The sequence below is a fragment of the Cucurbita pepo genome, chromosome 3 (assembly GCF_057944985.1).
Source record: "Cucurbita pepo subsp. pepo isolate OVF chromosome 3, ASM5794498v1, whole genome shotgun sequence".
NCBI classification, from domain to species: Eukaryota; Viridiplantae; Streptophyta; class Magnoliopsida; order Cucurbitales; family Cucurbitaceae; genus Cucurbita; species Cucurbita pepo.
Genome location: NC_141800.1, coordinates 13798716 through 13811570, shown reverse-complemented (window position 1 = coordinate 13811570; position 12855 = coordinate 13798716). Strand labels below are relative to the sequence as shown.

Genomic DNA, 12855 nt, shown 5'->3' with positions numbered 1-12855 from the left:
CGTTAGATGATAATGTGACGATGTTATATGATGATGTGATGAATAAATCTAGTATACAAAGTAAAGACAATTTACAAGTAAGAATGTGGTTAGTCCTTTTGTAGCTAAAAACAAGATTTTTTCGAGTAGAATGAGAATCTCGATAACCTAAACAATAATGCTTTAAAGACTGATTGCAGCATCTATAGTCGTACAGTTAGTCGTTCACGGTGTTACTTTGTTATTTATTTAATAATAATTATAAGTCCATTTTATATTTTCCAATTAAAGTGAAAGGGATAATTCTATAAATAATGGAATTACCGATTACTCACTTTTAATATAGTACTTCTCTACACGTTTCTCCGCATAAACTTACTATGTTGACTCATTAATATACCTCATCGACCAATGTACTAGTGCACGCTCACGATGTAAAAAACCAACAAAAATGAAAGAAACGCGAATAATATTGTGGTGTACGCGCCCATACATAACATGTTGAAGAAGTAACCTATGATCATATGACACACACTATGTGTCACGGTCATGCTTGTCCAGGGCATGTTGCCCATGGCCGCATGCCCATGACAAGCCAAACCCTTGTCATGTCTTTTCATTCTAGTGTTTTTCCTTTTGTAATTCTAGAGCGTATGACACCTCGAGAAAATCATGTCTAGGCCTGCCATAACTAAAATGGCCCAGAATGTACTATAGGGGATATACTAGTCGTCAACTTCTCCCTACCCAAGGTTATATATGCTAAGTCGTTGTTATCTTTCTCTTGCTTGCTTATATAACGTCTCTTTCTAAAATCTCTCTTTCTAAAATCTCTCTCTCTCCTCGTTTTCTAAAACCTTCTTTTAAAACCGAGGCTAGAGGCTCGACCGTTCGTCGCTTGGCCGTAGGCGACGCAAGAACAAATTGGCTTAACTCACTTGTCGCTGGAAAGTGAGTGTCGCACAATCGCTAGTCCGCTGCCTTCGAAAGTGCGATTGTGTCGAGTGGTATCAGAGCTTTGTTAGATCCGTAACGTCATACAGACCGAGATCATGTCGACGACAAAGTCGACACCCAAAGCACAAGCCGACCGGCTTACGCTAATAGAGGAGGAAATGCTGTTCCTCAAAGAAGTCCCTGACACCCTCCGTTTCCTGGAAACACGGGTGACCGAACTGAGTGAGAAAGTCGTCCAAGTCGACGCAATGGGCAACCGCCTGGACGGGTTGCCAATCGCAGAACTATTGTTTCGAGTGACCTCGCTCGAAGAAAGAGTTGCTCCTACGAGCAGCCCAAAACCGTCTGATAGTCTGGATAGCTCTGTCGCACACAAAGAGGGACGTGGCGAAGAGTTCGACGTACTACAAAACACAATGATGAGTTTGTTCAATGGATTGGCTGATGAATTCAGAACAACAGTCGACGACCTCCAAGAAAGGATGGCCGCCATGAGCACTCGAATTAAAGTTACCATGAAAGCCGTGGAAGGTGTCACGGCTGGACAAACTAATGCAGGATCCAATAAACTAAGGTTCCCAGACCCTAGAGCCTTCAAAGGGAATCGGGATGCCAAAGAGTTGGAGAACTTCATCTTTGACGTCGAACAGTACTTCAAAGCCACAACGGCTTGTACCGACGACAAGAAGGTGACTGTAGCTGCGATGTATCTCGTAGACGACGCCAAACTGTGGTGGCGTACGAAGGTGCAAGACATCGAGGATGGATTGTGCACCATCGACTCATGGGAGGACCTCAAGAGAGAGTTGAGGGAACAATTCCTCCCCGAAAACGCAGGACACATAGCAATGGAGAAAATAGTAGCCCTGAAACACACTGGAAACATACGGGACTACGTCAGACAGTTCTCAACCCTGATGCTGGATATCAGGGGCATAGCAGAGAAGGACAAGGTGTTCTTCTTTATAAATGGTCTACAGCCGTGGGCCAAAACAAAGATACATGAGAACAGGGTCCAAACCCTAGCTGCCGCAATGGCCTGCGCCGAGAAGAGCGACACCAGCCCCAAACAATGGGGGCAAACCATACAGACCACCAGGCCATCGAAATGGAAGCCCCAACAGATCGAATGGATGGACGGATAGACCTCCTCAGAACAATCAAGCGGGGACATCTCGAGGGCCTTACCACCAAAAGAACCACCCGACGACGCCTTTGCAATGCATACTGTGTAAAGGTCCCCACAAGGTATCCTACTGTCCTCATCATGCCTCTCTCACTGCACTCCAAGTGTCCATTCAAGAGAGCAATGAGGCAAGGGTCGAGACTTTGCTAGACAAGAAGGAAGATCACGACAACCCCCGAATGGGCGCACTCAAATTCTTGTCAGCCCTCTAACGGAAAGTCGAACCGAAGGAGATAATAGAGAAAGGGCTCATGTTCGTAGATGCCACAATAAACTCTCGACTGAGCAAGAGCACTCTGATAGACTCTGGAGCAACCCACAACTTCATTGCTGATCAAGAAGCCAGAAGATTGGGACTCACCATAGGAAAAGACCCGGGGAAAATGAAAGCTGTCAACTCCGAGGCCTTGCCTATTGTGGGAGTTTCCAAAGAAGTCCCCTTCAAAATAGGGGATTGGACTGGAGAGCTAGACCTTGTCGTGGTTCGCATGGACGACTTCGACGTGGTACTTGGGATGGAGTTCCTCCTAGAACACAAGGTCATCCCAATGCCATTGGCAAAATGCTTGGTGATCACCGACCGTAACCCCACAGTAATACCTGCAAGCATCAAGCAACCAGGTAATCTTCGAATGATCTCGGCCATACAGCTGAAAAGGGGACTCGCACAAGAGGAACCTACATTCATGGTCATACCACTGATAGAAGAGGCAACCACCGAAGAGACTGTCCCAGAGGAAATCAAGGAAGTACTAGACAGCTATACCGACATAATGCCAGAGAGTCTACCACAAACACTACCACCTCGTCGAGGCATTGACCACGAAATCGAACTCCTCCCCGGGGTTAAGCCGCCAGCGAAGAACGCATACCGGATGGCTCCGCCCGAGCTAGCCGAATTGAGGAAACAACTAGACGAGTTGCTGAAGGCGGGATTCATTCGCCCGGCAAAGGCCCCTTATGGAGCCCCCGTACTGTTCCAGAAGAAGAAGGATGGGACGTTGCGTCTGTGCATAGACTATAGAGCCTTAAACAAGGTGACAGTACGCAACAAATATCCTCTGCCGATAATATCCGACTTGTTCGACCAACTTCACGGGGCCAAGTACTTCACGAAGTTGGACTTACGATCAGGATATTATCAAGTACGTATTGCCGAAGGGGACGAACCCAAGACGACGTGCATAACAAGATATGGGGCCTTCGAATTCCTAGTAATGCCCTTTGGCTTGACAAACGCCCCAGCTACGTTCTGCACGTTGATGAACCAAGTTTTCTACGAATACCTGGATCAGTTCGTCATAGTATACCTCGACGACATTGTTGTTTACAGCACAACCCTCGAGGAACACAAAGTGCACTTGAAGCTAGTGTTTGACAAGCTCCAGCAGAACCAGCTGTATGTGAAGAAGGAGAAATGTGCATTCGCACAAACATGCATCAACTTCCTTGGACATGTCGTCAGATGTGGACAAATCAGTATGGATAGCGACAAGATAAAAGCTATCCAAGAATGGAAGGTTCCTACTTCCGTATCTGAGTTGAGGTCCTTCTTAGGACTAGCCAACTACTATAGGCGGTTCGTCGAAGGATTTTCACTACGAGCCGCCCCATTGACAGAGCTGTTGAAGAAAGACCACCCTTGGTCGTGGTCGAATGATTGTCAAATGGCCTTTGAAAATCTGAAAACAACCATGACGAGGGGTCCTGTCCTCGGGTTGGTTGACGTCACAAAGCCATTTGAAGTAGAAACCGATGCTTCCGACTTTGCTCTCGGTGGGGTCCTTATTCAAGAAGGCCACCCCATCGCTTACGAAAGTCGAAAGCTCAACGATGCCGAACGAAGATACACTGTCTCCGAGAAAGAAATGCTGGCTGTAGTCCATTGCCTTCGAGTCTGGAGACAGTATCTCTTAGGATCACAGTTCGTAGTGAAGACGGATAACAGCGCCACTTGCCACTTCTTTGATCAACCAAAATTAACAGCAAAACAAGCCCGGTGGCAGGAGTCGTTGGCTGAATTCGACTTCAAGTTCGAACACAAAGCAGGAAAGAGTAATCAAGCAGCCGACGCGCTGAGTCGGAAGGGCGAACATGCGGCCCTGTGCATGTTAGCCCATATTCACTCAAGTAAGATCGATGGATCGATGCGCGACATCATCAAAGAACATTTACACAAAGACCCATCGGCCAAAGCTGTTGTCGAACTAGCTAAGGCTGGAAAGACACGGCAGTTTTGGGTTGAGGGGGACCTCCTGATAACCAAAGGAAACAGATTGTACGTCCCCAGAACGGGGGAACTGAGGAAGAAGCTCATCCAAGAATGTCATGATACCTTATGGGCCGGACACCCGGGGTGGCAAAGAACATACGCCCTAATAAAGAAGGGGTACTTCTGGCCAAACATGCGAGACGACATCATGCAATACACCAAGACGTGCCTCATCTGCCAACAGGATAAGGTCGAGAAAGCCAAAGTCTCTGGACTCTTGGAACCTCTACCTGTGCCAACAAGACCATGGGAAAGTGTATCTCTAGACTTCATAACACACCTCCCAAAAGTCGGGGAATAGGACGCCATCTTGGTTATTGTAGACCGGTTCTCAAAATATGCGACATTCATCCCCACTCCCAAATTATGCTCGGCGGAACTCACAGCCCAACTGTTTTTCAAACACGTTGTAAAGTTATGGGGCATTCCGTCGAGCATCATCAGTGATAGGGATGCCAGATTCATTGGGACATTCTGGACTGAGTTATTCGCTTTCTTGGGAACAACCTTAAACATCTCCTCGAGTTATCACCCTCAAACCGATGGACAGACAGAACGGTTCAACTGCTTGCTCGAAGAATACTTACGTCACTTCGTCGACGCTCGCCAAAAGAACTGGATACAATTGTTAGATGTCGCCCAATTTTGCTTCAATTGTCAAACAAGCTCGTCTACAGGGAAGAGTCCCTTCGAAATTGTAAGTGGACGACAACCGGCCTTACCCCACATTATTGATCATCCTTATGCAGGAAAAAAACCTCAAGCTCACAACTTTACAAGAGAATGGAAGCAGACGACAGATATAGCCCGGGCATATTTAGAGAAAGCTTCCAAGCATATGAAGAAATGGGCGGACAAGAAGCGTCGCCCCCTTCATTTCCGTGCAGGAGATCAAGTCCTTATCAAGCTGAGACCAGAACAGATCAGATTTCGTAGCCGAAAGAACCAGAGACTAGTTCGTAAATATGAAGGCCCGGTTGAAGTCCTTAAAAAGATTGGGGCTACCTCCTACCGAGTTGCACTACCCGCATGGATGAAAATCCACCCCGTCATTCATGTGAGCAACTTGAAGCCCTATCACCCTGATCTAGACGACGACCAACGAAATGCAACCACAAGACCAAACATCGATCTGAAGCAAAAAGAAATGAAGGAAGTGGAAGAAATCCTAGCCGACAGGGTTAGGAAGATAGGAAGACCTGTACGGACGATTCGTGAGTTCCTCGTCAAATGGAAGAATCTCCCTACAGAGGAAACAAGTTGGGAACGCGCCGAAGATCTGAACTCCGCCGCCACCCACATCGCAAGGTATGAAAGTAGTCGGTTGACAGGGACGTCAACCAATTAGGTGGGGGAGGATGTCACGGTCATGCTTGTCCAGGGCATGTTGCCCATGGCCGCATGCCCATGACAAGCCAAACCCTTGTCATGTCTTTTCATTCTAGTGTTTTTCCTTTTGTAATTCTAGAGCGTATGACACCTCAAGAAAATCATGTCTAGGCCTGCCAGAACTAAAATGGCCCAGAATGTACTATAGGGGATATGACTAGTCGTCAACTTCTCCCTACCCAAGGTTATATATGCTAAGTCGTTGTTATCTTTCTCTTGCTTGCTTATATAACGTCTCTTTCTAAAATCTCTCTTTCTAAAATCTCTCTCTCTCCTCGTTTTCTAAAACCTTCTTTTAGAACCGAGGCTAGAGGCTCGACCGTTCGTCGCTTGGCCGTAGGCGACGCAAGAACAAATTGGCTTAACTCACTTGTCGCTGGAAAGTGAGTGCCGCACAATCGCTAGTCCGCTGCCTTCGAAAGTGCGATTGTGTCACTATGCACGAGGTTCCACGTTAAAAATCATGGTTCAATGATATGATGAACCATAATATCTTCATCGTGATATATATTCCTTTGAAACATACGTATATATTCATGGTGTTTTGCTCATGCATATCATACACAATACATTTGTTGTCTCACGAGACAAACACTAATTTTAATAATTTGAGTAGCGACCGAAACGGACAAACGTAGTTACTTATTTCAAGTTGAAATAGTTTTATGGTCTTAATTATGTTAGAACCAATTTCGAGATAGTCCAAAACGAATAAACCAGTCAACCCAGCCAATCGAAACCAACCCAAACCAAGGAAGCCGATCAAAGTTTTTATTTTATTTTTTCGATTTGTCAATAACAAGGAAGTCTTCTCTATTCTTTATAGGCCAACTGTCTAAGAATTTTCTTTTAAAATACAAAAATTTAAATACATTATGTAATTAAAGATTATAATAATGATTATACTTATGATTATTTTTAATTACACAGAATATAATAATTTAGGTTTAAATGTGAGGGGTAAGGTTTTATTGTTAATTTCTTCTCATATTATTATTATTATTATTATTTCAAGAAATTTCAACCTAAGTTGCTATAAATATAATGTCATGTAATGGAGAATGGAGGTGACGCTTATTTTAATAGTAAAAAAGAAAGGAAGTAGATTGGGCTGTCATGTAATCCAGCATCACCACACGTGAGCATAATATTCCTGTGAATCACAGCCTAATAAAGTTCACGAGCGAGGGTCCCACCCCAACACAATAATTGACCAAAACGTAGGCCCCACAAAAACAGTCCAAAAATCTAAAATAAAAAAATAACAATAAAATTGACATTAAATGAAAATTCTAAATTTACCGCCCTTACCCTTTGAACTATTAATTAATAAAATTTAATACACATTAAATAATAATGTATATGGAACATTTAAGCTTTAATTAAAGATCTTGTGTGACCAAATTATTTAATTTTGAAGAGAAATTGAATTAAGATGAAGATTAATAGATTAATAGAAAGTTCAAAGTTTATTATAAAATTATTGGCACCTACCCTCAATTACTTAATAACTAAAAATAATAAAAGTATATTTTTCGGCTACCTACTCACCATTTATCTATTAATAGAAAATAATTTATATGATCGGATTGTCACGATGTCAAAGGAGGAGGTCCCAAATCCCAATAAGTTCATGAAAAAAAAAAACACCAGCTATTACTTAGATCTATTTTTCAAACCACACCGATATATCGGTAGATAACTAAGAGAGTCATTTCATTTACGGCAAGTCTGTGTGGTTACGGGGGCGGGCACGAACGGTCTGGTGTTCGAGCCAATTGGTCAAACGACAACGACTGAACTTAATAGATTAATATTAGCTGCCTACCTTGAAGAAAATGGGATAATAGAAAGACCGGGAAGCGTACTTTGTTGGAAAGCCCCTTTGATTAAAGAGAGTGTCGTACTGCTCGCCACTCCCTAGTTTAGCTAGCTTAGCAGCTCAAGGGATCCACGTCTCTTCTTGAGATTAGAAGTTCAAATCTCCACCTTTACATCCATGAGACGTGATTCCTCAAGCAAATGGTTTTTTTGGTCAACAAAGTACCAAACATCACTATATGGAGTCATTTTAACGAAAACATATAGACAAAAGTGATTTTGGCACTCTGAAACATGTCCTTATCGTTACGAAAATCGAATCCGACTCTTGTAACCAAACACCAAAAGTTATGAGCCTCAGAAGAGTGAACAAAAGTCATACAAAATTCACCCCAACCAAAGTAATGGTGTTAATATAATGAAAATTACAGAAGAGAAGGGCTAGAAAACCATAAGAAAGTCAGAACAAAGAGGAGGTCATGGGTTTAGAGAATCCTGTATTTGTATGTTATATAGATGAATATCATTTTATTGATATGGTTAAAATTAGTGAAACAATGAATGGGGCAAAATGCAAAATGTAATAAAATGTTAAGATGAAGGTCAGAGGGTTACTGATATTCGAAGCCCATCGTAGCTTAGTTGAGCATCAACACCTTCACTCTCCTTCAGCTTCAACAGATATCCATTTACTTCATCATGATCCATTAAATGCATCATACCTTCATATCAAATAGTTTCAGTTAAGTTCAAACCAGAGACTCTAAATCAACAAAGATAAAAGATTTACAGCAATGAATTCAATCGATAAAAGGAGTAGAATCAAGTAGAATGCAGTTTATACCAGTGAATAAAGTTCTCTTGGGTTGTATTTTCCTTACTTCCTCTAAAGCCTGAAAGAAAAAGAAGAACAACAACAAACTTTGATTCTCTTTCTTTTAGTTTATTATGCTTAGGAAACATAGAATGAATGTGAAGAATTACTCTTGGAAGCCCGAAGTGGGTGGAAGAAGATCGATCGGGGCGTAACGCATCCTGAAAGTGAACCGAATCATAACTATTATTCTCTTCTAGCTTTATGTTTGTTTCTAATGGAAGAAAGAGAGAAAGAGATAGGTACCATTATGAGAATTTCACAATCTTTCAAAAGTGGGTAAGTTTCTTCAGGTATTTCACTAACATCACTGCCCAGAAAAGCAGAAAAGCAGACAAGTATTTGTTAATCCTAAGCTGATTAATGCTTCTGAGATAATTTTGTGATGGAGAAGCCTATTTTCCTTACTTACCTAATGTAACAAACATTCCCAAATCGAAAACCCAACGAACGATAGCCACGACCATGCCAAACTGGTAATGGTGTAACCTGAAACGAGAGAACGAAAATGAGTAAATAGCTATCAGAATGACTTGAGAGTTGCATTTCAGGTCAATAATCATGACTTTCAAAGCTTCGCCAGTTCTCATAACTTAACTTCTGTTCCGTACTGTAATGAACTAATTGAGAAAGTTTAAACAATCCTAAATACAGCTCTAGGACTTGGGAAATCGTACAACATCATAGACCTGTATGCTTTTTTATGAAGATTAAAACAAAACCATAATCATTTTTTCAGATGAACAATCCTACATACAGCTCTAGGATTTGGGAAATCATCCCAAATCAGAAACCTGTGCGGTTTTACTGCCAGGTTCATTAGAAGTGAAATGAAAAACAAAAGATTAATCAGGAATTAAACGAAAATGTTCTGAGGAATTTTCTGCTTTCATTAATTGAACGTTGCATGCAAACAAAGCTGGTGATAAAATTCAATTCCATTAAAGAATTTGGAGGCTTAAAAACAAATCCCTTCAAAATTACAATTCCTACCTTCAAACCGCTGACTACAAAAGGCTCCTCAGGTATGATATTGAACTGCAAGTCTGAAACTGCAGCACCAGGTGCGATCACACTTGTGTCTACCAAATAATAGTGAGTCTTCTTCATCACCTAAAGTAATTCCACTATATATAATTTATCAAATAAAAAAGGGTTAAATTATAATAAATACCCATGAACTTTGCCATTGTTTCAAAAATGTCCTTGTTCTTTCAATAGTTAAACTATTACTCTTGAACTTTCATGAACGTTTCCAAACTAATTTTGGAGTATAAATCCATTAAGGTGGAAATTGGGACATGTGGAGGCGACCGAAAATGGTGTGGCCTTTCAAATTTTCATTCTAGGTCACGTCACATCGTTTTAATTCTCAATTTCTGTAGATATTCTAAAGAATTTCTACTCCAATGGTAGTTTGAAATGTTTATGAAAAATCAAGTGTAATATTGCAACTTTTGAAAGAACAAAAGTATTTTTAAAACAAAGGGCAAAGTTGGAATATTATATAATTTAGCCTTACAAAAAAAAAATTGGAATTAAACTATAAAATTTAAACCTCAAAATCACGTTGAGCCACATAAATTGGAATGGAAGGCTGGACATTGTTTGTCCAATCGCGAAGATCGTCTAGACCTGATAGTAAAAAGGCAAAAAAAAAAAAAAAAAAAAAAAAAAAAAAAAGAAAGAAAGAGCAAGAAACAATGGTCAATGATTAGTTTGAAGTTTATATAGAAATGAAGGAATGAAGTAAAAGAATGTACTCTAGAATTGCAACTTTTATTATAATCTAAAATAAGATTAGATTGCAAGGTGATGCTTGAGACCTCCAATTGCATCAGCATGAGAATGAGTAATAATAACCGCATCAATTGTTCTTATCCTGGCAGAAATGCAACAAGTTTTATGATGAGACAAAAATCATACTAAAACGAGAATGGCATATGATCGTGTTAGAAAGCAACACTATGTCATACTCAACAATATAAACAGGACAACAACTTGAAATGTAGCGTAATTGATTACTGCATTGAAACTATTGAAACAGAATCTGAAATGGCACGCGAAAGAAGGTTTCCTGCCTGGTACCTTCTGCTCGAACGCCCCAAGTGAAAGGAAATGGAATCCTCATTTGGCATATATAGACCACTTCACTTTCCATGTTATAACAGAGGAACGATAAATTTGAACTCATGGACTTACAAGATATATGAGTTTACAGATTGCCCTTTCAAAAATTACAAATAAACATAAAACTAAATTAACTTGGGTTATAACGCTCTTAGCAATAGAAGTGCATCTAGACCCACCTAATCTAGTTTCGTTAACCAAGCATTACGAGCAACCAAGTAGCTACCTAAGTTTACTCTATAGAAAAGGTTGAACTTAAGCAAAAATAATAACAATAATAAATAATTAAATAACCAATTACTGACCCGAATGTTGGAAACCATTGGAGAGCGCTGTGGTAGAAAAACCTGCACGAAAAGTATAGAATTGTCACAACAGCCACCATCCAAATATTGCAACAGCAGATAAACTTTTAACCTAGTTCCCATGATTATAGAAAAAGAATCAGAAAGGCACTAACGTACAGAATAAAGGCTAAGAAATAAAACCATAAGGTAATAATGTACTAACTTCCCAACGTCAATAAGAATGTTACGAGTTCCAGAAGGTCCAGCATATCGAACTAGGATACCAGTATTAAGCCTCCTGTTTTTATTGCCCGGTTCTGCAGCTTTGAAGCATACCTAAAATAAATAAATAAGAAAATCATAAAATGCTGTTAAGGGTTGTTTAGATCATGAGTTAGGCTAATAACTTGAAGTTAAGAAGTCAAGTCTATTGTGACATCCCACATCGTTTGGAGAGTGGAACAAACATTCCTTATAAGGGTGTGGAAACCTCTCCCTAACAGACGCGTTTTAAAACCTTGAAGGGAAAACTCAAAGAGGACAATATTTACTAGTGGTGGATTTGGGCTGTTACAAATGGTATTAGAGCCAGACATCGGGCGGTGTTCCAGGAAGGATGCTGGGCTCCCAAGGGGGGTGGATTGTGAGATCCCACTTTGGTTGGAGAGGGGAATGAAACATTCATTATAAAGGTGTGGAAACTTCTCCCTAACAGACGCATTTTAAAACCTTGAGGGGAAGCCTAGAAGAGAAAACCCAAAGAGGACAACATCTACTAGCGGTGGGTTTAGGATGCACATAGATTTGTTGATGCTACAGTCTACATATACTCACATTACATAAACCTGTACTTATGAAAAGCAACTTTAATACTGTACACCGACTTAAAAAATCATAAACCTATAAACTGAACACAAAGGTCACAGACCCACATTTCTGTAACCTACAATACCTTCCCACTTAAGTCCACGACTAGTAGGTGCCATTAGTTTCATTCTTACGATCGTCTCATTCGGAAGGACTTTAAGCCACTATTAAACAATTGACAATAACCAGCAAGTTCACTTAAGCTCAGAAATTGAATAACCTACCGGACATTTCTTTACAGGATCAGTCAGGCAGCTGACTCGTGGGATTCCTTCGCTGGTACCCGAACCTGTAAATATAATCTCTGATTCATTGGCAGATAACGGCTGTCCAATGTCGCCACCAGAAACTGTAGATACAAAGAAAGAATTACCACACATAATACGCAAACCCACTAATTTCAATTCCACATCAGGCCTAATTTCAATTCTCGCAGTTGATCAACAAAATAGAGTAGGATAGAGTAATCAGGAAAATCTCGTACAATTTTCCTCTTGAAAACTCAGAAACCGATTGTGCCGTACAAGATGAAACTAGAGCAATGTGAAGTAGAAAAGAATCGCAAGTACAGTGAGCCATGCAAAATCCCCCATCCCCAGCTTGACAACTCATGAAATACGAAACAATTGAAGTGGAAAGTAAATAAACTGTCGACACAAACAGCAGAGATAGTGAAGAAAATCGAATCGAAATAGAAAGAGGGCGTAGAGATCATATAGCAGAATCGAATATCCATCAAAGCAAACAGTGAGAAATGTAGCTCACCGGATTGAAGGCGAGGTCGGGCGATTTGTCGAAACGCAGAAAATCCTCTTCTGGTAATCGAAAATGAGGAGATTGGAAGATGAACTCGGGTTGTGAGAGCGGCCAGACAGGCCATAGAAGTGGGTGGAAGAGTCGTACCCACAAACAAAACCATGGGAAAGAGTTCGATTACCAAATCCTTGTAAACGCGGTTTGATTTTGATGGAAATAATGAAAAAGGCACTTTTTTCTGATTTAATCCAAAAGTGCTTCTTCTAATTAATATATAAATAATATTAATATATTGGTTTAAAATATATATTTATAAATAAAAATATGTCACCTCTTT

General features: G+C 40.7%; 1 protein-coding gene across 1 annotated transcript; it reads right to left on the bottom strand.

The window, feature by feature from the left end:
* Window positions 1-7932: 7932 nt before the first annotated feature.
* On the bottom strand, window positions 7933-12727 carry LOC111789766 (Metallo-hydrolase/oxidoreductase superfamily protein). The gene is made up of 12 exons (XM_023670449.2): window positions 12528-12727; window positions 11987-12111; window positions 11119-11231; window positions 10914-10955; window positions 10305-10360; window positions 10037-10113; window positions 9472-9591; window positions 8891-8967; window positions 8725-8788; window positions 8589-8639; window positions 8449-8497; window positions 7933-8326 (listed from the first exon to the last, which is right to left on the bottom strand). Exons 1-12 carry the CDS (start codon window positions 12679-12681, stop codon window positions 8208-8210), a joined length of 1047 nt encoding a protein of 348 aa, XP_023526217.1. The 5' UTR covers window positions 12682-12727; the 3' UTR covers window positions 7933-8207.
* Between the last annotated feature and the right edge of the window lie 128 nt (window positions 12728-12855).

Excerpts from the sequence above, each read along its gene's own strand:
- LOC111789766 (XM_023670449.2), bottom strand. The coding sequence starts at position 12,681 with ATGGTTTTGTTTGTGGGTACGACTCTTCCACCCACTTCTATGGCCTGT. Across the intron at positions 9,592-10,036 it reads TGGCTCAACGTGATTTTGAG|GTGATGAAGAAGACTCACTA; the intron begins GTTTAAATTTTA and ends GAATTACTTTAG. Across the intron at positions 8,789-8,890 it reads GGGAATGTTTGTTACATTAG|TGATGTTAGTGAAATACCTG; the intron begins GTAAGTAAGGAA and ends TTTTCTGGGCAG.